The 21,545-nt window shown below is 55.3% G+C and overlaps 8 protein-coding genes across 8 annotated transcripts; 3 read left to right on the top strand and 5 right to left on the bottom strand.

Moving 5' to 3' along the window:
- Positions 1 to 698: 698 nt before the first annotated feature.
- C8Q71DRAFT_790478 (RNA dependent RNA polymerase-domain-containing protein) lies at positions 699 to 5,673 on the bottom strand. Its single transcript, XM_047925313.1, has 16 exons — positions 5,511 to 5,673; positions 5,387 to 5,453; positions 5,190 to 5,324; positions 5,024 to 5,127; positions 4,911 to 4,965; positions 4,846 to 4,854; positions 3,956 to 4,796; positions 3,436 to 3,898; positions 3,277 to 3,382; positions 2,422 to 3,216; positions 2,261 to 2,367; positions 2,169 to 2,210; positions 2,016 to 2,115; positions 1,952 to 1,963; positions 1,601 to 1,898; positions 699 to 1,544 (listed from the first exon to the last, which is right to left on the bottom strand). The coding sequence occupies exons 1-16, from the start codon at positions 5,559 to 5,561 to the stop codon at positions 779 to 781; spliced, it is 3,951 nt and encodes a 1,316-aa protein (XP_047772961.1). The 5' UTR covers positions 5,562 to 5,673; the 3' UTR covers positions 699 to 778.
- A 101-nt stretch (positions 5,674 to 5,774) lies between these two features.
- C8Q71DRAFT_790481 (uncharacterized protein) lies at positions 5,775 to 7,178 on the top strand. The gene is made up of 6 exons (XM_047925314.1): positions 5,775 to 5,996; positions 6,056 to 6,071; positions 6,131 to 6,199; positions 6,254 to 6,681; positions 6,736 to 6,981; positions 7,042 to 7,178. The coding sequence occupies exons 1-5, from the start codon at positions 5,928 to 5,930 to the stop codon at positions 6,802 to 6,804; spliced, it is 651 nt and encodes a 216-aa protein (XP_047772962.1). The 5' UTR covers positions 5,775 to 5,927; the 3' UTR covers positions 6,805 to 6,981; positions 7,042 to 7,178.
- Positions 7,179 to 7,793: 615 nt separating this feature from the next.
- On the bottom strand, positions 7,794 to 8,798 carry C8Q71DRAFT_790484 (uncharacterized protein). Its single transcript, XM_047925315.1, has 2 exons — positions 8,193 to 8,798; positions 7,794 to 8,142 (listed from the first exon to the last, which is right to left on the bottom strand). Exons 1-2 carry the CDS (start codon positions 8,594 to 8,596, stop codon positions 8,136 to 8,138), a joined length of 411 nt encoding a protein of 136 aa, XP_047772963.1. The 5' UTR covers positions 8,597 to 8,798; the 3' UTR covers positions 7,794 to 8,135.
- An 803-nt stretch (positions 8,799 to 9,601) lies between these two features.
- C8Q71DRAFT_863249 (uncharacterized protein) lies at positions 9,602 to 11,337 on the top strand (the record flags this gene model as incomplete). The annotated part of the gene is made up of 11 exons (XM_047928140.1): positions 9,602 to 9,739; positions 9,789 to 9,842; positions 9,905 to 9,933; positions 9,988 to 9,997; positions 10,059 to 10,087; positions 10,147 to 10,271; positions 10,327 to 10,639; positions 10,699 to 10,727; positions 10,786 to 10,835; positions 10,891 to 10,916; positions 10,968 to 11,337. 11 exons carry the CDS (start codon positions 9,602 to 9,604, stop codon positions 11,335 to 11,337), a joined length of 1,173 nt encoding a protein of 390 aa, XP_047772964.1.
- A 106-nt stretch (positions 11,338 to 11,443) lies between these two features.
- C8Q71DRAFT_843840 (RNA-binding domain-containing protein) lies at positions 11,444 to 12,810 on the bottom strand. The gene is made up of 7 exons (XM_047926577.1): positions 12,556 to 12,810; positions 12,325 to 12,497; positions 12,173 to 12,269; positions 12,054 to 12,116; positions 11,863 to 12,004; positions 11,671 to 11,809; positions 11,444 to 11,620 (listed from the first exon to the last, which is right to left on the bottom strand). Exons 1-7 carry the CDS (start codon positions 12,743 to 12,745, stop codon positions 11,600 to 11,602), a joined length of 825 nt encoding a protein of 274 aa, XP_047772965.1. The 5' UTR covers positions 12,746 to 12,810; the 3' UTR covers positions 11,444 to 11,599.
- A 678-nt stretch (positions 12,811 to 13,488) lies between these two features.
- Positions 13,489 to 14,276, bottom strand: C8Q71DRAFT_718258 (uncharacterized protein; the record flags this gene model as incomplete). Its single annotated transcript, XM_047921217.1, has 4 exons — positions 13,489 to 13,809; positions 13,874 to 13,977; positions 14,063 to 14,195; positions 14,250 to 14,276. The coding sequence occupies 4 exons, from the start codon at positions 14,274 to 14,276 to the stop codon at positions 13,489 to 13,491; spliced, it is 585 nt and encodes a 194-aa protein (XP_047772966.1).
- Positions 14,277 to 14,525: 249 nt separating this feature from the next.
- Positions 14,526 to 17,120, top strand: C8Q71DRAFT_406934 (uncharacterized protein). The gene is made up of 9 exons (XM_047918359.1): positions 14,526 to 14,949; positions 15,000 to 15,179; positions 15,233 to 15,241; positions 15,292 to 15,320; positions 15,376 to 15,469; positions 15,527 to 15,705; positions 15,759 to 16,331; positions 16,389 to 16,405; positions 16,457 to 17,120. Exons 1-9 carry the CDS (start codon positions 14,632 to 14,634, stop codon positions 16,777 to 16,779), a joined length of 1,722 nt encoding a protein of 573 aa, XP_047772967.1. The 5' UTR covers positions 14,526 to 14,631; the 3' UTR covers positions 16,780 to 17,120.
- C8Q71DRAFT_406965 (ARM repeat-containing protein) lies at positions 16,669 to 21,451 on the bottom strand. Its single transcript, XM_047918360.1, has 19 exons — positions 21,303 to 21,451; positions 21,152 to 21,213; positions 20,998 to 21,087; positions 20,823 to 20,894; positions 20,542 to 20,763; positions 20,263 to 20,490; positions 19,893 to 20,210; positions 19,725 to 19,823; positions 19,560 to 19,666; positions 19,353 to 19,507; positions 19,139 to 19,301; positions 18,862 to 19,082; positions 18,525 to 18,808; positions 18,196 to 18,471; positions 17,881 to 18,142; positions 17,775 to 17,834; positions 17,580 to 17,707; positions 17,330 to 17,515; positions 16,669 to 17,115 (listed from the first exon to the last, which is right to left on the bottom strand). The coding sequence occupies exons 1-19, from the start codon at positions 21,412 to 21,414 to the stop codon at positions 16,996 to 16,998; spliced, it is 3,165 nt and encodes a 1,054-aa protein (XP_047772968.1). The 5' UTR covers positions 21,415 to 21,451; the 3' UTR covers positions 16,669 to 16,995.
- Positions 21,452 to 21,545: the final 94 nt, after the last annotated feature.

Genomic DNA, 21,545 nt, shown 5'->3' on the forward strand with positions numbered 1-21,545 from the left:
CCAACCAAGACGGATACATCCTATACGCTAGTCCACGGAGTCTACGTCTCTTCGCTCCAAGACACTACGTGTGAGTTTTCGTCCAACGTTGGCGAGATATTGACCCATCTCTCGCATAGTTCTGCTAGTAGCTTCGCAGCTGTCTGCGTTCTTCAACCGTATTCTGACGAGCTGACCGGCTCGATGGCTAGATGACCGGATGAATCGGTAAAAACTTGTACCGCGCAATGCGGTCTCTTCGCTGAAGCAGCGGTTCCCGCTGACGTTAACCGTGGGCAACGGCCGTTCCTTGTACAGCACGCGGCCTCTCTTCAACGACAGCCGTCCGACGGCCGTCAGTCATCGTGGTAGGGCAGCGTGTTCCGAGGACGCGTAGACGTGTTTGCCAGCGACCGCGGTGTATGTCCGTTACTGCTGGTGGATCCATTTGTCAACTCATTCTCTTGTATCCCACCATTGGCGCTTCTTGGCCGCGACCGCAAAATGACATCTGCTTCTGCCAACCGCATCCGTCTTGCATGGTAATCTAACTGCCAGAGGCCACTGCTTGGGATGACGACGCTAGCATGCAATGTAATATCCGTGTAATATCCGACGAGTTGATACAATTTTCGTGATGCAATTCAATCCGCGATTCTTCGACTGAGTCTCCTCGCTCGCGTTCTCGGTCCGACGCAACAAGCTGAGTGTCCGATGAATATGTTCGTATGGTTATGTCTGGCCGAGGGTAAGTTCGACGCCCATTGATGAAACAAAGAAAGCAAACCTGAGCCCCGTGTCATAATCCTGATGCCTTCTGCGTGAGGATCCGCCTCACTGAGGAAGGCACCGCCATCATGTCGGCGAACTCCCGCGTTTGCGGTGCGATGCCAAACGACTCGGCCTTGATCCGACAGAGGTCGTAAAACGCGACCGAGAACGCGAACTTCGGGTTCGTTTTATACGCACACGACGCTTTGAGTGTACATATCGTCTTGACGTCATAAAAGACGACGTTCTCCGGACCGTCCGCGAACGACTTCGCGATCAGTTTGAAATCGTCGGATGGCTTGGCGACTGACGCGGTACGCTTTCGTCGAGTGCGGGACGGTGTTGCGGTCGATTTGCCAGCCGCGAGCTGCCACAACCGGACATGCTTCTCCACATGACGGTGGATCTGCTGCAGATCATTGCGTGGCTCTGCATACCTCCGCTGCTCCTGCAGCCTGGTGGCCCATGAGTCAGCATCAGCCCAGGGCTTTGACAAATCTACATCGAATGAATGAGCCAATGTAGGTTGCAAGGTCTCAAAACTCTGGAGAAACCGAGTCTCGAGGGCCTTGCCAGCTGTGAGGAGCTGGTCCAAGATGAATGGAGGTAGACCGCGATCTCTCTGTGGACATGGTCGGGTGTATCCAAGATGTCCCTGCTCCGTCTCTTCATCAACACCAGCTATTGGTTTCATGCAGGGAGGTTGGGCATGGCCGTAGTGGTTGGTGTCTTCATGAAAGACAGACTCCTTGACAATAAGGCCAGTCTTCTTGGAGTCCAACACTGTGTTGAACCTACAGAAGCATATCAGTTAGTCTGTTTTCATTGTAGAACAATTATGGCCTCATACATCCATGCATTATGAAGGGTATGCTTGTGAGCAAGACCATATAGGTAGGCTGAGTTTTCATGGAATACTGAATACTGTCCTACATTTGGGCTAATCATACCAACCAAGAGAGCCTGCTGCAAGCATGGCTCTCTCATGCTAGTAGAGCATGACTTCATATCCTCCAGAACCTCAGATACCTGTTGGATATGCTCCTGTGATTGGAAGTTATCCTTCAGGAAATTCTCAGGGGGATCTGTGGTAGCAGAGCCCTCGAAGGACTGTACAAGGAGCTCATCATAGATGCAGACACAAGTGTCTTGTATAGTGGCTTGATCAGAGACAAGTTCATTACACCAAGTCCTAACTTACCTCCATCATAATCTATATTTGCTACGTTTAGCATCCATCAATGTGAGGCTTCTGTGTGACATACCTCCCCCAGCCAACAGACTGGCCAGTGACCGTGGCCCTTTCGTTGGGAATACTATGACATCCACATAGTCACTCAGCATCGGGTGAGCTACTGCAGAGACCTACAGATGCAGTCCATTAGTACTATGTTAGAGTGTGTATGCGAAAACATTGCCTTCTGAATGTCTGCAGGGAGCCTTGCTGGATTACGATATACCTGTTTCTATTGTTCAATTGCATACAATAGATAGAATCGTTAGGACATACCAGAACATTTCCTGTGATTTGGTTGGCGCCAGGACCATCCAGCGGATCCTTGAGATCATCTGACGCCCTGAAGTGAATTTCACCAGGTTCAAGTACACCATAAGGATCTAACACCGTATATCTATAAGCCTAGAAAATCCCATCCAATGAACAAGCCATACCTGGGACGATGAATGCATCTGCAGACCGAGGCACAGTGATGTGGTACTCCCTGATTAATTCAGTGATCCTGTAGGAGATGATGTCCCGAAGGGATTTGAACAGTATGGGGTTCTCCTGCGGCCTGAACCCCGCTGCCAGCATCTCGGAAGCTCGCTCATGTACCTTGACCGGCTCGCCGCTATATTCATTGCGATCCACCAGAGTTCCTAGCTGACCATGCTCCGGGTCTTCCTCTTCCTCCTGCTGATCGGAGTCTTGGCCCCACTCGCGACCGAGACCAAATAAACGCGCTGACCCCGACGCAAGACGCTGGAGTCTGGCAGCGAAGATGCGCCCAACCTCCGCCACAGTCGCGCGAAGGAGATGGGGGTCGTCGAACGCACTCAGCGCTCGGACCTCCTCATCGATACCGGCCTCCATTAGCGAGACAAGGGCCTCGTCACTCACGGCGTTGTGTGACAGAACCATGAGAGTGTGCCGTGACAAGCGCGACGGCACAGAGACACGCGGTGGCGCGACGAGCTCGAAGATACAATGAGACAATGTAAGCTTGAGATGCTTGATCTTCTGTTGCGACGGCCTGACCCATATCCTGGGTGGGTCGTCAGGCGATCGATCATGGGGATGGAGTGTCCACACGCCCTTTGAGCCAGCAATACGTCCCTGGACAGCAGTCGGGAACCGGGTATACTTGAGTGCTCGCGCGATAGCAGCCAGGGCGGCCCAATTCATAAAACCGCAACCGTCCGTCAGTATTTTCTCGGCAGGTACTTTCCCTCCTGCATGAGGAGCGGCTACATACAACAACACTATAAGTACATGCATGATAGGGTATAAGCAGGTACACTGCGTACTCTCATCGTCAATGTAGAATATATCAACTCCCTCGCCTCTGAATGCGAGTGCCGGGACTGTATCCGACAGTCCGAGGTCAAAGCGAGTGACCCACTTAGTGACGGGCTATAGAAAGGCATATGAGCTTATGCCTAGAAAGCGTAGGGACAGGTACTTGCCTGATTGCTGTTACAGTCCAGAGGGTTGTGCCACTGGACCAACTCTTCGACAGACATTCTTGAGCGATCGGCACCATCCGCCGTCCGGTCGTAGTCCTCCTTCGTCTCCATCAGGAAGACTTTGCCGTCCTTCGCGGCGAACGCAGCGAAGACCCGCCCGCACAGAACGAACTTGCTCTGCATGAAGCGACGGACGTCGTCGCCTCGCTTGCGCATGAGCTTGTCGTCCGGCAGCTTTACCTGCAGCATCCGGCGCGACCCCAAGTAGCGCGCGAAGCGGTTCGACTTGCGCTTCATCATCGACTTGAGTCGAAGGACGAAGCCGTCGCCGCTTTCAACGACGCTGGCGATCTGGCGGATCTTGCCACCGTACCAATTCGGGTCGCCCTTCCACTCGCCGCGAAGACCGAGGCCACGACTGGTGCCTTCTTCGAGCGCTGCCTGCTCACGATCCAGCTCCACCCTATCGCAAGTGACCTGCGGTCAGACCAAAGGTCGAAGGCGGAGTAAGTCTGCTCACCATAGTGGTAGACTAGCTGCATATGCGCCTCTGGACACATTCGCGTCGAGCATAACTGACTCGACTCGAGGCGCGGCCTCGCTGTCCGTCCCTCTGAGAGTATCCAGCTTCTTAGCCGTCACGTCGTTCCACTGCCACCGACCACTGCAGACTCCTCGTGCGAGCTCGTACTGGACGCCCCACGAGATGCGTTTCACGTCCATCATCTGTTGGACCTTGCGGTCATGAGCGATGATACTGCAATTCGGGGGTTCAATGGGCCCCGCTTGGCGGGCCCGCGCGCCGCTCGATGTGTTCGCGGCAACGTCCTTGGAACTGCGGAACGGGCCTCGGAAAGACGGTCCACGAGACGGGGCAGCCGAGGCGATCGTAGCTCGAGGTGTGACGTCTACTCGGCTGGGATCTTCCCCCACTTTCGCCGTATCGGCCAGTGCCTCCTGTATCTCTTTCATCCAGCGATCCCGACGGCTCGGGCTCACATCCGCAGGAGATGGCTTCGAGGGCGAGGGAGGTCGAGTGCGAGTTTGCGGGGTGATGTGGAGTCTCGGAGGCGGGAACGAGATCGAGCAACCCGCGGCGGTGCCACCCAGTGCGCTCTCCGACTGCGATGCGCGCTTTTTGGACGGACTGAGAGGAGAGGGCGGGCCATCGGGGTTCGGATATTCGTACGTCCGTTTGCGCCCGGTCGCGGGTGCTTTGACGGCCGGGATATTTGACTCAACCGACGTAAAGGACGTAAGTCGGGACACCGAGGGCTCGGAGAATTCGAAGGATGGTTTGCGTGAGCTCAGTGCAGAAAGCGATTCCGAATCGACCTCTACGTCTGTATCGACTTGCAGCACTGCAAGTTGTTAGCACTGGGAGCTTAGTTGGGTGGATTTCCGACGCACTCTGATCCACTGTTGATAAGGACATACGTTAGTATGACGGATTGTAATTAGGGCACGCAACCGACCTTCATCCTCATCCGTATCATACCCGTCTGAACTGCGAAAGCTTGAGATTGACGTCTGGGATGACTATGAAGTCAACAGATCGTTGTGACTTGACTGGGTAATATCTCCTTGCCTTGGACGGAAATGTAGACAACGCCACTTCCCCGACGCGTCGATATACCGACGGTCCCTTTCCCTTGGAAGACGGATCTTGGTTGCGCGTTTCCTCATCCGTCACTTGATGAGTGAGAGATGGAACTCGTGAGCGCTAACAGCGCAGGACCTTTGGTACGACTTACCGAGGTTGGTAGCTCCAATGCCCTTCTCAACCAGCACTCTCTTGCGTGGACTATGTCTCGACCGTGTTCTCCGGGAGCTTGAAGGTCGTTGCCCAGCGGTCGGAGTGGTTTCATTGTCGCCTGATCTCAAGCTCTCTGACAACGTCGCAGGAGAGCCATCAGTACAGCTGCCAATCGTGTAGCTGACTGAGGCTTACCTTCAGCTCCGACCCAGTAGTCCGTGTCACGGAACGGATCGTCTCTCCAAAACTCGTCCTCAGATGTCTGGGCAGTCTCCGTATCTGTACGCGCTTGGGGTGGTATTGATCGCTCTGTACTCACCGTACCGGCAATGGTAGGCCACACCGTAGGTTTTTTGCGACTATGGGCCATTGAAGGCTTGCACGGATAGCCAGAGGTTGTTAGATGCTGTAGCCGAGTCTAGCTGGTCTTTGTGCAGTTCCTTCACGCTGCTCGCGGTGGTCACTACGCGCGCCGAGACAAGAGGCCTCGCGCGTCGTCAGACGCTCAATCGCGCGACGCGACTGTCACAGACCATCGATGTCACACGCGCCCCGGCGCTTGAGCGATGTTCGACTTCGCAAGGCATGGCATCGCGACTCTCCTCCTCTTGTCGGCATCCGCGAATGTCGAGCTAGCTATGTATGATTTATCCCATATTTACCTTTAACTGCTACGAAGGAGGATGCTTCACTCCAAACAGCAGTAACATGTGGGGCCTCAATATGTACCAGTCCTATGATGGCCCGCAATCCAGCTTTGGAGGCCAGGATAGCATTCGCAGCTCCTCGCGCATATCTTCAAGGAGTAAGTCTTTCATTGATTGTTTGGTTCAAACGATGACGAAGCTTAACTGTACTCATCAGCGGCGGGGCCTTCTATGTCGCTGTCTTCAGTTTGCGCAGCACACGTTCACCCTATTGAGATGATCCTTGATACAGCCGACTTCAGCTGCCACCGCCTTCACTACAATTGGGAGTTCACTTTCTGCCGAAGGTACATACCTTCCGGTAAGTAGGGCGCTTCAATAATATGCGTACGACTTACGATCCATACCCTTGCAGGTGCAGTGGGCCGCCGCCTACTCAAAGTAAGATATCATACGCTCAGCGATAACAGTCACTCACGTTACACCGGCTTCCTGCTCGCTATCTTATGCGTCTCCGTTTCGGGTCTGATGCTGAGCATCCGCACGCTCGCGATCGCGTCGCAACTCTCCATGGACCACGGCATGCTGCTCAGCACTGCAGAGCTGAACCGCGTGCGCTGGAGGCGATGCATGCACGATGTGGAGCTCATCGTCGATATCGACACCCTGGAATTTGTTCAGCTCGATGACGCGAATACGCCGCAAGGAAGCCCGCGCAGACCCGCGGTGCAAATGTCGACGGTAGGCGTATATGCGAAAACGGGAGTATCGCCAATGCCTGCGGTAATGTACCTGCTAGTGCGAGTTCTCGACATGCGAAGCTGTACTAGTCTCTACTGGGTGGTAAGTTGCTGATGACAAGTCAGAATTGAGACTGAGAGTCGTCTCCCTCTCTAGGCCGGCTTCATACGCGGAAAATCGATGATGGTCCGGAGACCAGGATTATTGATTGTGTTTGTATGTTGATCTGTGCAAACGTCTCCGTAAGGGGACATGCGAAGCGAAGTGATAGGGCTCGAAGTCGCCTCTCTCCTACACAGCGCCGGGTCATAGAGGCGATGTTTGCTCACCGAAAGGCCCGGAGCTGTAGGTTCAGCATGATCAGGAGAAAATTTGGATCGAACGCGCAATTGTGATACCACGGTACGATCACCGCTCGACGACGCTGGCGCAAGCAAACGAGTGATCGGACTATCCTAACAGATCTTCCTGCGGTCGGCCTTGTCGCATCTGTTGCAATACTCAGTACTGTGACGAGGTCAATCATGTCCACATGAGCCTCCATGGTCAAACTGGACATTTGCATGCCAATTCCGAGTCTTGCTGAGCATCGGTGTTACGCCAAGATTACACAGATCGATATTCGCGGTCGGTGCGCAACGTTAACGTTCAACGTTCAATGTTCAACGTCGTCAATTCCTAGTGCCAGTGGTACTGGCTTATGTAACTCAGTGAACTCCGTTATCGGCTCGCCGACGGCCCGATGTTTTCGTGCTGCCAATTTGGACTGATGCGGGGAATTCTTTGCAGAGCTACCCAGGGCTACCCTGCAATGCAATAGCATGCAATATGTCGTGCCGCTTTCAATCCTCGTCTGAAAGAACATATAAGAACAAGTCTCGGAGTCCGCGGTTGCTCGGAGGCACGACAGCACGTTTGATCGCTCCCCAGGCTGCCGATGTGCCTACTGCGCTTTGGCAGCTTGAGCTTCCAAAGCTTGTGATCGCCCGTTGATCGCTGCGAGCACGTTGCGCCACACTTAGCCGGCGGAACCATTTTCGATCAAGCCTTCCGGGACCTGATCTATAAGGTTGGCCTCATTCAGATCCATCCAAGGTGACGCGGTGTGACTCGGCGTTACTCCGAGGAGTTATCCAGTGACACCCAGAGCGCCCACCGGCGCTCTGCCTTGAGCGGGAGGAGGCTTGATCGTAAGTATACGCCAGAACGTCAAGAGAGTGTACTGACATCGCCCGAGGCTACGTGATTGTAATTAGGTACGACCAGGACACATTGCACTATTATATATCATGGAGCTTGTAACTACCAGAGCAGTATGGAATTTTTCCGTGATTAAACCTGAGAATTTGTGTCAGCTGCAAGAAGCTCGTTCATTATCGTGTTTGGTAGGGTGTGATGGCTATGATACTTCTTCGATGCCCATGCGGCTTGTGCGCCGTTAAGACCCTTGTGGTACGCGCAGGCACAGACTCACCGCCGCATGGCCACCAACGGAACACTTTCGAGCGCGTTCAAGACGTCGTTTCGAAGGTCTTCTTCCTTGGACGATGGGGGATTCAGCCGGTAAGTTCGCTTTGAGTGTCCAGCGCTGCTCTATGAAATTGAGCTCGCAGTGAAATTTGGGAAGGAAGAGAACATCGACGCCACGAGCTCTGCAGGCCGTCTCGACTAGGCTTGGGACTGCCTTGAAATCTGGTTCCTCGAAGAGCATACGACGACAGCAGCAATCCCTCGCTCCAGGAATGCATTTAAACCCTTTGCACTCGGCGCGCTTCTTTGATATATTCCTGGCACTATATGACTGACAGAGATTCGTGCACTCACATTCTCTTTCGGCCCATCCTCTGACTGATTCCTCTCCTTCTTGGGCTTCTTCCTCGCAATTCCAAGATTCGCAAATCGCCAGGAGTTCTTGCATTTGGGCATTAGGCAGGAGAGTGCAATTGTAGCAACAGGTCTCTACCGGTACGCGGTGGGCGCTTAGCCACCGGATATGTTCTGGAGTACAGAAATTCATACTACATCGCCATTTCGCCGCGCGTGCAGATTCTGCGAACTATCCCGACACCAGAGACATCAAATAAAGATTAAATCGTTACTCCTTTCACGGTACAGTGCGAGTAAGAGATGTAGTACAATATTTCGACTTAATGACCATATTGTGTCACACTTTGTAACGCTCGGCCATTCCCGTTGGATGGATCTGAGCGAGGCCAACCTTACATTTTGACCGCCCTTCTCAGGTTGTGGCGTCGTCGCTCACCTCTCTGACGTCTCCTGGGCCTGGCGAATGTTGTCCCTCGTCAGTTGACATACATGCAGGGGATTATTGGCATTGGTAGCGTATGCACAATGCCTCTCGAGTTCCATTGAACATGACCCTCACTACACCCGGCCGAGTATTGCATCATCCTACTGGTCATAACTTAGCTGCGCATGCGGAGGGTTACATATGGCGCGGTACCGGGTAACGTACGCTGGATCCCAGGATTCGATCGGCGGAGGGTGATACGTGGACTCGTTCCCCGACGCTAACCATAAAGGGACGTTTGATGTGTACGTGAGTTTCACTTTCAGGCACTCCCTGTCTCAAAATGACATCTTCTCCCCAGTTGATCCCTGCGAACTCTACAAAAATCCGTCTCAGAATAGCTCAGGCTATGGTTCAATCGAAGTAACGGCATCGCCGTCGAGGTCCTGGCCTCTTGAGCAGCCCCTCTCGAAGATGACGGTATGAGTACTGTATCATCCCCAATAAATGTGCAGCGGAGAATTGATAACGGTACCGCGCGAGATTCGCAAATCACTGGTACCGCGCGCCCACCGTGATGGCCTTGACAACAAGGCTCCACCGAACGCCCGATCCAAGCACCGTCCTAGGCCTCCTTTAGGCTCTGATGCTGCAGGGTCGCTGATGATGTGACGAGCGTAAAGGCCAAAAGGATCACGCTAGGATGCCGGCGGACGGACTCACTTCGTTCTCCCTCCCCATGTCCTAGTCACGGTCTCCCCTGCGTACCGAATGGCGACCACTTCTCTTGATGCTGCTGAGTGGGAGGAGATACTTGGCAACATCGTCGCTTCTCAGAGATTAGCGTTCCTCGCCGTCGCCAGCTTCACGCTAATCGTCTATGATTACTTCGTCACTTTTGGTCAGGAAGTGAGTACTCACGTCTACCTGCCGGATACGAGTCTGACGGTGCATTCAGGTCAAATACTTCTGGACGGGGCCGTGGTCGCTGTCCCGTGTCTTGTTCTTATTGGTGCGTGTCATGGGTGCGACGCATTAAATTTATTGTGAGCTCACACTAACGGGCGGCGCCAGAATCGTTACTTATGCCCGGCCGTCTTGATGTGAGTTGTATCTATGGTTATTGGAATGGAAAGGATTGAACATGGTCATGGTAGGGTCGGCCTAGTCAGTGAGTTTGTCGTGATAGTTTGCCACCCCCGCTGTTGATACTAACTTACACCACTAGCCATTCTCGGCATTGATTTACCATACGCTGTGAGTATCCATTGGCGAAACTGAGTCTGCTTAATAGCGTTACTGACCTTGTGCTGTAGTAGTAAGAGGGTGATTCTAGTTCGCATTTGCTGTATCGCTGAGGTATCGATTGAACCAACCAGCTGCGAAGGCGGCATTCGCGCTATGTTCATCATGGAATATGTTGCTCTCAGCGTCATCCAAGGTCAAGACCTCCGCGAACACCCTCACAGTGTAATTGATATGACTTCCCATCACAGGCATCATCGTGTTGCGTATATGGTACATGTTCGCGGAGAGGCCTATCGCACGTCTCCTAGTCGTCTGCGCGTACCTCACGGCCATCGTCGTTACGGCTGCAGAGATGGGCATCCTCTTCGCAAGCATCGTACCAATAAAGTACAACATACCAGGTGTCGTCTACCACCACTGTACGGCGCCACCTGTGGCGAAGATCTGGCGACTATACCTGCCGAACTTTATCTTGCACACGATTCTCTTTGTGGCGACCACATGGCCAATACTCCAACAACGAAGTTCTACCTCACCATTGATGATCCGCCTTGTCAGAGAGTGAGTGGATTGCATACGTACTCATTTTTTTGCCGTCTGACCAGTCTCCAACCCAATAGCGGGGGTATCTTCTACGTCGCTGTGTTCGGTATGTCGAGACACCTCCCTTACCCATTAATCATAGTAACCTGACCGACGACGTGCAGCCGCCTCAGCATTTACGACCGTAGGGTCATTGCGACCAAATGATCCCGCCGTACGTATCCCGCTCGCTGCGAAGAGGCCTGTCAGCTAAAGCCGAATCCCCTCAGGTCATCCTTCCCGCCGTGTTCTCCAAGTAAGCGATCTGTGCACTCGCGCTGTCCAATCTGACGAACCGTCCACACAGCTTCCTCCTCGCCCTCTCCTCCGTCTCCGTCTCGCGGCTGATCTTCAGTATCCGCTCGCTCGCCGCGGCGCTCTCGATGGACTCCATCACGCTGCTCAGCACCGCGGAGCTCAGCCGCATTCGCTGGAAGCAGGGTGCGCACGACGGCGAGCTCATCGTCGAGATCGACACCGTCGAGGAGGACGAGCACGAGATGGGCGACCTCTACAGCCCGCAGCACATCCCGCACACGCCGCGCCCGTACACGACCAGGGTCGGCGTGTACAATGACGAGCTACTGCCGGGGTTCCATAAGCTAGCATCGGAGAAGACGAGGAAAAATAGGTCTTCGAGGGTGGTCCGGGCAGCTTCTATGACTCCCGCCCATTGATGGGCTCTGTAACAGCTCCCCAGCGTACTTCTTGGCGATGACCATCTGTACATTAGCAATAGTCTCCGGCTGCATCGCGCAGAGGACCAGCCATGCATGCGCCGCTAGCGTGTTCGATGGGTAGGGGACTGCGGCATGTAAAACAGCTATGACACTATAATACATACACATACGATACAACGCATAGCAGCGTATGGTTGGCAACAAGATGACCGCGCATGCAGGAAGCAGGTGATGAGTGGAACATGAAGGGGCATAATGTTCACTTCCTCGCGAACGTAATCTGCAAGACATCGTCAGACAGGCAGTAGCATCGGACACGCAGCGACGCACCTTGATTTTGTTCTCGCCATCGAGCTTGTAATTGTGCAGCGCGTCCTTCGCCATCGTCGCACTGCCTTCGTCCACGTACTCCACGAACGCGATGTCCTTCTTTGTTGGGATGAGACGCACTTCGTGTAGGTTCGGATACCTGCCTCGAGCACGTCAGAAGTCGTCGTCAAATGCGAGAGCATGGGTACGCACTGTGAGAAGAGGGCCATGAGTTGGTCCTTGGTGACGCTCTCGGGCAGGTTCTGCAGGAAGAGAATCTTGTTTGGTGGGAGGTACTCGTCGGGCATCTGGACGTTTGGCCGCTTGGATACGGGGGCGGCTCCCGTTCCGTCCACTGCAAGGTGTCAGACAAAAGTAGGGACGCACGACGCGCATATACGCACTATCCATAGCCTGTTTGCGTGCCTTGTACTTCCGCTTCAAGGGGTTAGTGTAGCGGGTAGCCTCTGCGGCCAGTAGCTTCAGCATGGATCCAGTATACGAGCAAGGGCGTTGCACGCACTCTTATGTTCCAATCTCCGTATCTTGTGCTCCTCATAGTGCGCAGCATCTATCTTCTTCACCACCGCGTCCGACCGTGTCCTCGCGAAGGATATTTGCTTCCCATGGGTGAGCACAGATAGCGCAGGTACGGTAGAAGGAAAAGGCACACACCATCGGTTTTGAATATAGCGGAAACCCTCGCACCTCCTTCAACGCCTTCTTCGCGATGTCCGCGGACTCGAACGCCACGAACGCCTGCCCGCGCATGCGCAGATTGCTGTGTGCGACGACGTCTAGGACCTCTCCGTACGCCTTGAAGAGACTCCGGAGGGACGCCTTGAGCACTGCGGCGCATACAGTCAGAATAACGCTGTTATGAGCCATTGCCGATGACGGGCCTACCGGGTATCTTGATCTTCTCGTTGAGGTTTTGGATGTACAGAGTCTCCGTGGCGAACTCCGGCTCTGCTGAGGGTGCGGGCGCGACGGGTTCTGCAGCGGACGGAACGGCCAGGGCAGAGACGGGGGCGGGGGCGGCGATGAGGCCCTGCATGGCGTCGGAGGCCATTGGGGGTGCCGCGATGTCGGTCATGTTGTGTCGGATGCCTTCGTGCGAGTGAGATGTACTTAGCAGCGGTGGCTGGAGAGAGCGATGGTGTACGCTGAAGAGACGGGAGCCCAAGCTTAATCCAGATTAGGTAATTTTGGAAACCGGCCGCCTGGTCTCTGAGGATGCCTTGATACGGCAAGTTGGAGACCACTACTTGTGCAGCTTCGCCTGCACCACACGCGATCACGTCTCTAAGAAATGCCACTGAACCTGGACGCACACATGTCATGTTAGACATGACAGAAGTCATACAGTCGCCCTCGCTGACACCGGATGTGAATGAATCGGAATTTGTACTCCAAGGTATGCCGGAACCATACATGCATGCAAGTATCGGGCTGAGGGGCTGAGCTAATGTCTCAGACATCGACGATAATGTTATGGAACGTACTGGTGGCGAGCTATGGCTATTCACTCGAAGGCTGATTGGAATCGAGATGGTTTTTCAAGCTCCAAGTCTGATCAGCGCGCTCGAGATGGTCATCCCGGCCTGTTGTGAATGCCGTGCTCAGAACTAGACGGAACGAGAGAACGGATGGTAGCGAGAACAGAATCGACATAGCATTCCACAGGTAGCGCAGGGTAGGACATAGAGTTCGGGCTTCATTGCCGCAAACAATACGGTATACAGAGATTACGGAGGCACACTATGGTACAAAGGGGGTGAGTGAGTGGACAGCATCAGCACTTAAGGCCAAGGCAAAAGAGGCGTAGACCACGAGAGTCTAGTCTACGTTCAGGGATGTGGGTAAGCAAATGGTTTGTCCAGGCATGAGACTGTTACAGTCCACGGTAGGGTTGAGATTGAGGAACTCCTCGAGCGTGCTGTTGCGTGCCTGCGACAGCTTCCAACAGGTGTCTCCCGCATTCACCGTGACCGGTTCGCTCCCGTCAGGACAGAGCGCGGCGCCGGGAGGGGACGGGTCAGAGCCCGTGTGGTAGAATACGAGACGGATTACGAGGAGCAACGCGACCGCGACGAGGAGGAGGAACGGGAAGAGCATGCGGTATGCGTGCCTGTTACCACTGTACATGAAATTGGGAGACTGGTTCTGGAGATGTGCGTCAATGACAGGACACACGACGCAGACAGAGTAGGCCGCTCACCACATCGCTCGCGAGCGGCTTGTAGCCGTCTGTACGAGTTGGAGCTGCCTCCAAGTCTTCGTCACTGGCATGGCCGTCATCATCTAGCGCAATTGGCGCATTGGAGACTATAACGAGGGCTCATCAGCATAACGACCCCGGGATGAAGGCACGACCGAAATAGCTCTCGGGCGACAGCAAGGCGCTACACACCTTGCGTGAGCTCTCCGTACTCTGCGCCTGCTGGGCCCTCCCAGAGCGTTCCATCTGCATCTCGGTAATAATATTTGCTCGTGTCAGAGTCGTATCCAACCCGCTTCATGCCCTCGGGCAAGCGGTATTCGTCCTACGGGGAATCAGACCGGTCACGCCACGAACGAGCAGCCTGGAGCCGGCTCACCTCATCATACTGCGTCCAGCGGCCCATTACTGAGGAAGTGTGGCAAGAAGAGAAATGGATGAGCGATATGAAGTACCTTTGACGCCCCAGACCACAGGCAATATTGGTCTTTTGTAGTGGGAACGCGGAGAGGAGGAGAGCCTGGCAGCGGAGGCGCCGTCTGACGCAGCACAGCAGTGGCTGCTCGCCTGGAGACGGGCGGAGACCGCGATGGTCTCCCGGAGATCCTGGACACGGCGCTACACGGTGGCGCGCATCATAGGCATTGGCAATGCTGTCCTCGACTCGGACATGTGCGTTCGATGCGTATATATATCCTCGCAGTCCATGACTTCATTACACCCGTCGCCGCTCTTACCCCCTCTCGTTGCTGTGCTGCACGATGTCGACCCAGGCAGCCCGCGTTCTGCGCGTTGCCCTCCGCGGCGAGGGCATCCTCACAAGCCCGCGCTTCAACAAGGGCACCTCGTTCACCGTCCACGAGCGCAAGGTGTTTGGCCTAACCGGCCGCCAGCCATGGCACGTCAACACGCTCGAAGAGCAATGTCGACGTGCATACGACCAGCTGTGCACCAGGGAGACGCCGATCCGGAAGAACACGTTCCTCCAGAGTCTCAAGGACCAGAACTGGGTCCTGTACTACGGACTGATTAGCAGGCATCTGAAGGAGCTTATTCCAATCATATACACTCCGACGCAGGTGAGTGTATGCGGACTGTGGTCGCTGCCTCTGCTATAGACCCTCTTCAGGCCGATGCAATCGCAAACTATTCGCACCTCTTCCGGAGAAGCGAGGGAATGTTTCTGACGTTCTCTAACCAAGACTCCATGGAGGAAGACTTCCTCGAGCAGACGAAGGGACGTGACATCCAGCTCTTTGTCTGCTCAGATGCGGAGGCTATTCTGGGAATTGGCGATCAGGGCGTTGGTGTGAGTATATGTATCACTTTGCTGGAGCTAGCTAGCTGACTACTCGAGAACAGGGGATTGGCGTAAGTCGCAGTGAAGACAGTGATGCGGAAGCAGTCTAACCCTTTACCAGATTACCACTGCGAAGTCCGCGATCTATACGTATGTTCTTCGTTGAGATCTCCGAGATTCAGATCACTGACTTAGGTCGTCGTAGGCTTCTAGCTGGCATTGATCCCTCGAAGTCACTCGCAGTCACTCTCGACGTCGGTACGGATAACGAGGAGCTGCTCAAAGACGATCTCTACGTCGTATGTCTCCGTTCGCGATGTAGTTGAGCATGCGTTCACCTCCATTGCGTCTGACAGGGTTGGCCACACAACCGCGTGCGCGGCAAAGCATACGACGAGTTCATCGACAAGTTTGTCCAGCTCATCCGCAAGCACCACCCTCACAGTCTCCTCCACTTCGAGGACTTTGGTGTGAACAACGCAAAGCGACTCCTGGATGTATACCGTGACCAACACGCTGTATTCAACGATGACATGTATGCTTCCTCTCTTATTGGTACCACCTGGTTACTGACCGTCACGTTTGCAGCCAAGGTACAGGTGCAGTCACGCTCGCGGCCCTCATGTCCGCCATCGGCGTGACCAAATCCAAGCTCTCCGACCAGCGCATCCTCGTCTACGGCGCGGGCACCGCCGGGCTCGGGGTCACCCGCCAGCTGCGCGACGCGATGGTCCAGCTCGACGCGCTCGCCGAGTCCGACGCCAACAAGCGGTTCTACCTCATCGATCGGTACGGCCTCGTCAAGGAATCTCTCGGACCCAAAGTCCGCGGGGACCTCCGGGAGTACGTGCGCCCCGACGCGGAGTGGGAAGGCGTGCCGACGAACGACCGCGGCGAGGTCGAGCTGCTCGAGGTCGTCAAGCGGGTGAAGCCGACGGTCATGGTCGGCTGCTCGACCCGCGGCGGGGCGTTCACGGAGGCGGTCGTGCGGGAGATGGCGAAGGGCACCGAACGCCCGATCATCTTCCCGCTGTCGAACCCGAGCCGCCTCGCAGAGGTGGACCCGAAGGACGCGAATATATGGACGGACGGTAAGGCGTTGATGGCGAGCGGCAGCCCGTTCCCGCCGTGCAAGAACCCGCAGGGCGGGAAGGACTACATGTGAGTACATTTCATGCCTCGGCTGCGTACGTACCCCTACTGACACGCGGCCGACAGCGTCGCGGAATGTAACAGTGAGTATTTCAGCTCGTGCCACACATTGCGTTCACCCTGACGTTCGATAGATGCCCTGATCTACCCCGGTCTCGGATATGGCGCGATGATTACTCAAGCTCGCTCGCTCAGCGACTCCATGATCATCGCTGGTGCACAAAGGCTCGCCTCGCTCTCGCCCGCTCTCTCCGACCCCGACAGTGCGCTGCTGCCCGACTTTACAGACGCACGCGAGGTGAACACTCAGGTCGCCGTCGCCGTCGCGGAGCAGGCCATCGAGGAAGGTCTGGCGGACGTGCCATGGAAGAAGAGCGAGGTGCACGAGCACATCGTCTCGGGCATGTGGCAACCCATATATGCGGATTTTGAGTACGACCCGAACGGTCTACACTAGAGCACGCTTGATATCTCGAAAGACACCTTGTATAGATAGACTGTACGGATCGGAACTCTGTACAGTAGATGCGTGATAGACGAACCATACCATTCTTGTGGTTATTATACAATCCGTTGCGGGAAGCGATACACCGAACTACTACGAAAACACAAACAACGCGTCTAGCACTGCGGGCACATACTTTTCTTTCTAGCTGTCCGGTGGACAAGACCTTCACGAGCTGACAACTTGCTGCACGACGACGATCTCGTCTGCTAACAACTGGTCGACAGCAGCGGAGAAGTTGTTCGTGTTGTGTGCCGCGCAGTCCTTGAAAAACGACAACAAGTGGGCCTGCACCATATCGTTAGCGACCTCAGTCTTGAATGAGCGCTCTGAGCTGACATGTTCTCTCAGTGAGAAGGGGGTAACTACCGCGGGCTAGCGCACTAAAGGGGTGTAGCAAGACCACCACTGCTCAGACCCCTTTGGTACGCTAGTACGATGTCACTCGTTTCCCCCAGAGTGCCTGGCAGGCTCGCGAGCGGCGTAAGTGCATCCAACGCACCTTCATATCCATCTGTGACACAGGGTCATTCTTGAGGTCCTCATCGTCGGTCGCCTCCAGCAGGTCGTCATTGTCGAAAGGTAGACCGCCGGGGCCTGAGAGCAGGTCCGACAGGAAGGCCAACTCGTTGGCGCGCGAAGAGCCCTCGGGAGCGGCGACCTCGTCATCACCCTGCCATTCGTCGTCCTGAGTATCCCATGGAAGTGTCAATTACTCAGAAACGGGGACATGAGATGGTAACGAGACGCACGCCATCGTCCGAGTCAACATCCGACGCGTTCATCCTCCGCGAGGCGGCTTCTCCACCGGACTGCAGCTCCCGCAGCAAGAGCTTGAGTGCCTTCACTGGGAAGGGTACGCGAGTGAACTCGGTCGGCACTGGTCGCAAATCACATTCATTAGCCAATTGCTCTATCGCGAACCTCAATCGTACGAACAGACGCACCAGCTTTTGTCTTCGATCTAGTCATGATGACTACACCTGGATCGTCAGCACCCGAACGGACTTTCTCGCTGTCATTACAACGCGAAAATCACTGCTGAGAACGCACCATTCCTCGTCTCGGGCTTGATGATGAGGTCACCCTTGACGACGACGTTTTGGAGGCTGGGCCGCCCGGAAGCAAATAGCGAGCATAGGGCGAGGGTACTGATGCGCTGCGCCCAGAAGCCCTGGAATGTCTCCTCATTCTCGCACCAGGTTTGAAGGAGGATATCGAGCCCTGAGCGTCCGTCGACGTTCGCCGACTCTAGGAGATCCAGCACGGTGTCTCGTTGATTGTGGATTAGGAAGGCGAACGGTATGACGAGACTCTGGTGAAACGGGTAAGCATCCAGTAACAGGGAGCCAGAATCCCCAGACATGCCTGAATGAACGTGGCGGTCTTCGCAGTGGTCATCCGGCCGATCATGGCATTGAGCAATTCCGGAAGCACAGGGAGGACGTTCTCGCGTGCTCGACGCAACAGGTGGATGATGAGGTCGCCCACCACCAAACCGCCGGATTCGTCCTGGCTCTTGAGCTGCTTCGCGATGGACTCGAGCACGCAGTCCAATCCCAAGCGGCCGCTCGTAGGGTCTGTCCAAGCTTGTAGCTGGGCGAAGTCCTTGCGGACAATCGTAGTTAAGCATGCGATGCCGTTCTTTGCAACAGTTGTTAGCAAGACGTCACAAGCAGTGATTCTGACGAATGTACCTGGATGACATCTCTGTCCTCGACAGACCGCAGGGCGAGGAAAAGACTTGGTGCAAGTATGCTCACAAATCCTTCTCCTAGACCACCCTCCGGCGCGCCCTGCGCCAGGCTGCTAGACAGATCGATGGCAGCACCGGTGATCCACGGTTCCCTCTCGGTGGACGACATGATAGCATTGGTGAGGATAGGCAGGGCTTGCTTGACCACTGTCTCGTACACTCCTGGGGCCTTCGACCCCGCCAGCGAGGCGAGGATGTCGGTCAGAAGGGAGATGAAGATTGGGTCTACACCACAGAACGTCAGGCCAGTCTGATCTGATCCGGGGCACAAAAGGCACCTTTATTGTTCTTCATCCAGATGTCTAGGACTGCTGTAACCAGCGAACTGGCAAGATCCTGCGTCATCCACGCGCACTCCCTGATCTCCACAATTGTCAAGAGCGCTTCCAGCACAAGGGACAAGGTGTCCTCAGAGGTCACAGAGAGGAAAGGACCGACAGCCTTCGCGATCCGCGGTGCTACGGGTTCAAGCAGACCGTCGTCGATGTCTTTGCAGAAGCTGGTGACATACAAAATCGTCAGCGTATGACAATGAATGGGAGAAATTGACCTGACTTCAGAACGGCCTTGACTGCAGAGATCTTGATCGGTACATTAGCTTCGCTGGCCTCGAGCACCTGGACAGTCGCCTGCAAGTACTGTCCTGCCATCTCGACAGGCAGGACCTTCGTGTACTGGCTAGCGAATACGAAGGCTCGACCCTGCAAGAAGGGACAGTCTGCACCATGGTCAGAATAAACATTCAGATAACGAGTTCGAAAGCGCTTACCTGACAAGCTGAGCAGATTCGGTATGACGTTCTGCAGGAGAGGCGCGATCTGGATCTGCGCCTGCCTGCCGGAGGCAGCCTCGTCGTCGATCCACTCAAGGACAGACTCGGATTGGCCGCCGACTGCAGCAAGCATGGCTTCCAACGGACGCCACCTGCAAACGTCTCCCTGAGTTGGACTGTACAAGCGGAACGTAATTGACATACCAGCTCGGATTCCCAGAGGCCTTCTCCACATCTGACTGGGCCGTGATCTGCTGAACGATAGACTGCATGGTGTTCATTGCCGGCGACTGGAATCCATCAATAATGGCCTAAAAACAAACCATTTGAGCATGACGGCCGCGGAGAACCCATAAACAGAGCACCCACCCCGAGCAAGTCAATACCAGCTATTCGGGCGCTGAAAGACATCGCCTCCTCGGCTTCCTGGGCAACGAACGCATTCGCGTTGTTGATCCACTCCTCTTCCTGTCACAAATCCACCACATCCGTTAATCCCAGCTGTTGGAACAACTGGACAGTCGAGCTCAGACGTACATCATCCTTCGTGATCTGCACCCACTGCGTGAGCGCCAGCACCAACTTGCCCATATTATCGTCCGTCCAGAACTCCCGCCCGCGCGCATGCCGCGCTGCACCCGCGATAAAGTCACAGACAGCGCAGAACAGCTGCGGCAGTGCCGTGCTTTCGCTGTCAGTCGTCTCCGAAGGCGGAGGGACGGTCGCCTGGGCGAGGACGTAGTGGTGCAGGTACGCAGGGTATAGAGTCGTGAGATGCGTGAGGGCTGCGGAGAGAAAGTCGGGGAGGGCGGGGATGAGGAGGCGGTGGAAGGGTACTTGGATCATGTCGAGGGCCTGATATCATTCATGAGTACGACGTCAAGCAATAAGGCGTGACAAAACCGGCCTTGAAGATCTGAATGCGCAGAGCGACGCCATCCCAGTTCGGGGTGCCCTCGACGTCCTGCCTCGGGTCAATGTTGAGTAGAAACTTGAACGCATCGAGCCACGCGGGAAGGATCGACTGCGCCGCCTCCTTGACCGCTTGCGGGTGCTCCTGCTTGACCATGAACAGCGTCTCCACACACGTCCTGAAAACCCCGACAGCGCGTGCACGCGTAAGCACGCTATGTTGCTGCAAGAACATTTGGCTTCAAGCTGCTGTGTATCTAGGCAAGTGGCGCACCTCAGGTGCTCCGAGGATATTCAGGAGAATTGGCAGAAGCTGTCTGAGCACGGGCAGGATCTGGTCCTCCGTCAGGTCAGCCTTGATGAACTCAGCCATCACCTGCATCGCGCCGTGCACGGACTGCGGCGAGTTCGAGGACAGAAGCGCGATCAGCGCGTCGAGGAGGTCTGGCCACTCATCAGGCCAGTCGGTGTTCGCAATCGTGGTGACGATTTGCGCCTGATGGTAGACATGGTTTAGCGGGACGCACGCGCTGGGAGGGCGAGAGAACAGCCTACGCTGAGCGAGCGGATTTTGCTTTGGGGATCGGAGAGGGTTTGGAAGACTGCTTGGCGGATTTGTGCTTTGAGCTGTACAATGTGACAGGCGGTCAGAAGGGCATTCCAAACGAATACACGCAGCGCGATTGATCGCACAAGGGTGGCGCGTAGAGCAAAGGGCATAGTATCTCACCTCGACGGGAACGGCGGTCAGGCCTCTCCATTTCGGCAGGCCAGGGGACCATCGTTCGTTCACAAACTTGCGCAACACTACCGAGGCCGAGTGCTTGTCCAGGGTACGCCATCAAGCCAGGTCCTACGCAGTTATAGACAAGGAGAACACTCATCTGTCTAAGCCCTACATCGGCACCCTGACTTGCCACCAGCTGCGCAAGCACCACGCCCGCCTCTGCACACACCATTAAACGGTCAGAGAGAGAGACAAAGCACAAGGGCGCGTCAGATGTGGGACCAAAGACAAAGAGCGATGAGACGCGCCTGGGGCAGCGAGCATGTCGCCAAGGGTGAGCTCGGCCTTGATGCGTGTTGTGGTATCCGTGGAGAGGGTCTGCGTGAGGCATTGCGTGAGATGCTCGAGGGTGGCTGCCATCGTAGGCTGGAGAACAGAAGGCGAGTGAGGAGGTGAAGATCAAGGTCGATTAACGTCACAATGCACGCGTCGAGACGCGTTGAGGTCACGCGTATCCTGTCACACCGCGACCCAACGCGTTGGTGGCGTCC

The sequence above is a fragment of the Rhodofomes roseus genome (assembly GCF_022264815.1).
Source record: "Rhodofomes roseus strain CIRM-BRFM 1785 chromosome Unknown C8Q71scaffold_38, whole genome shotgun sequence".
NCBI classification, from domain to species: Eukaryota; Fungi; Basidiomycota; class Agaricomycetes; order Polyporales; family Fomitopsidaceae; genus Rhodofomes; species Rhodofomes roseus.

Coding starts and splice junctions, on each gene's coding strand:
- C8Q71DRAFT_790484 (XM_047925315.1), bottom strand. CDS start 8,596: ATGAATTTCTGTACTCCAGAACATATCCGGTGGCTAAGCGCCCACCGC.
- C8Q71DRAFT_843840 (XM_047926577.1), bottom strand. CDS start 12,745: ATGACCGACATCGCGGCACCCCCAATGGCCTCCGACGCCATGCAGGGC. Junction 12,270..12,324: donor CGCTATATTCAAAACCGATG/GTGTGTGCCTTT, acceptor ACCCATGGGAAG/CAAATATCCTTCGCGAGGAC. Junction 11,621..11,670: donor ATGGCGAGAACAAAATCAAG/GTGCGTCGCTGC, acceptor GATGTCTTGCAG/ATTACGTTCGCGAGGAAGTG.
- C8Q71DRAFT_790478 (XM_047925313.1), bottom strand. CDS start 5,561: ATGGCCCATAGTCGCAAAAAACCTACGGTGTGGCCTACCATTGCCGGT. Junction 2,116..2,168: donor TCCCTGCAGACATTCAGAAG/GCAATGTTTTCG, acceptor CTGCATCTGTAG/GTCTCTGCAGTAGCTCACCC. Junction 1,545..1,600: donor ACCCTTCATAATGCATGGAT/GTATGAGGCCAT, acceptor ATGCTTCTGTAG/GTTCAACACAGTGTTGGACT.
- C8Q71DRAFT_406965 (XM_047918360.1), bottom strand. CDS start 21,414: ATGGCAGCCACCCTCGAGCATCTCACGCAATGCCTCACGCAGACCCTC. Junction 21,214..21,302: donor CGACATGCTCGCTGCCCCAG/GCGCGTCTCATC, acceptor TGGTGTGTGCAG/AGGCGGGCGTGGTGCTTGCG. Junction 20,491..20,541: donor ATATCCTCGGAGCACCTGAG/GTGCGCCACTTG, acceptor ATGTTCTTGCAG/CAACATAGCGTGCTTACGCG.
- C8Q71DRAFT_406934 (XM_047918359.1), top strand. CDS start 14,632: ATGTCGACCCAGGCAGCCCGCGTTCTGCGCGTTGCCCTCCGCGGCGAG. Junction 15,321..15,375: donor GCGAAGTCCGCGATCTATAC/GTATGTTCTTCG, acceptor AGGTCGTCGTAG/GCTTCTAGCTGGCATTGATC. Junction 15,706..15,758: donor GCTGTATTCAACGATGACAT/GTATGCTTCCTC, acceptor TCACGTTTGCAG/CCAAGGTACAGGTGCAGTCA.
- C8Q71DRAFT_790481 (XM_047925314.1), top strand. CDS start 5,928: ATGATGGCCCGCAATCCAGCTTTGGAGGCCAGGATAGCATTCGCAGCT. Junction 6,200..6,253: donor CCGAAGGTACATACCTTCCG/GTAAGTAGGGCG, acceptor ATACCCTTGCAG/GTGCAGTGGGCCGCCGCCTA. Junction 6,682..6,735: donor GTACTAGTCTCTACTGGGTG/GTAAGTTGCTGA, acceptor CTCCCTCTCTAG/GCCGGCTTCATACGCGGAAA.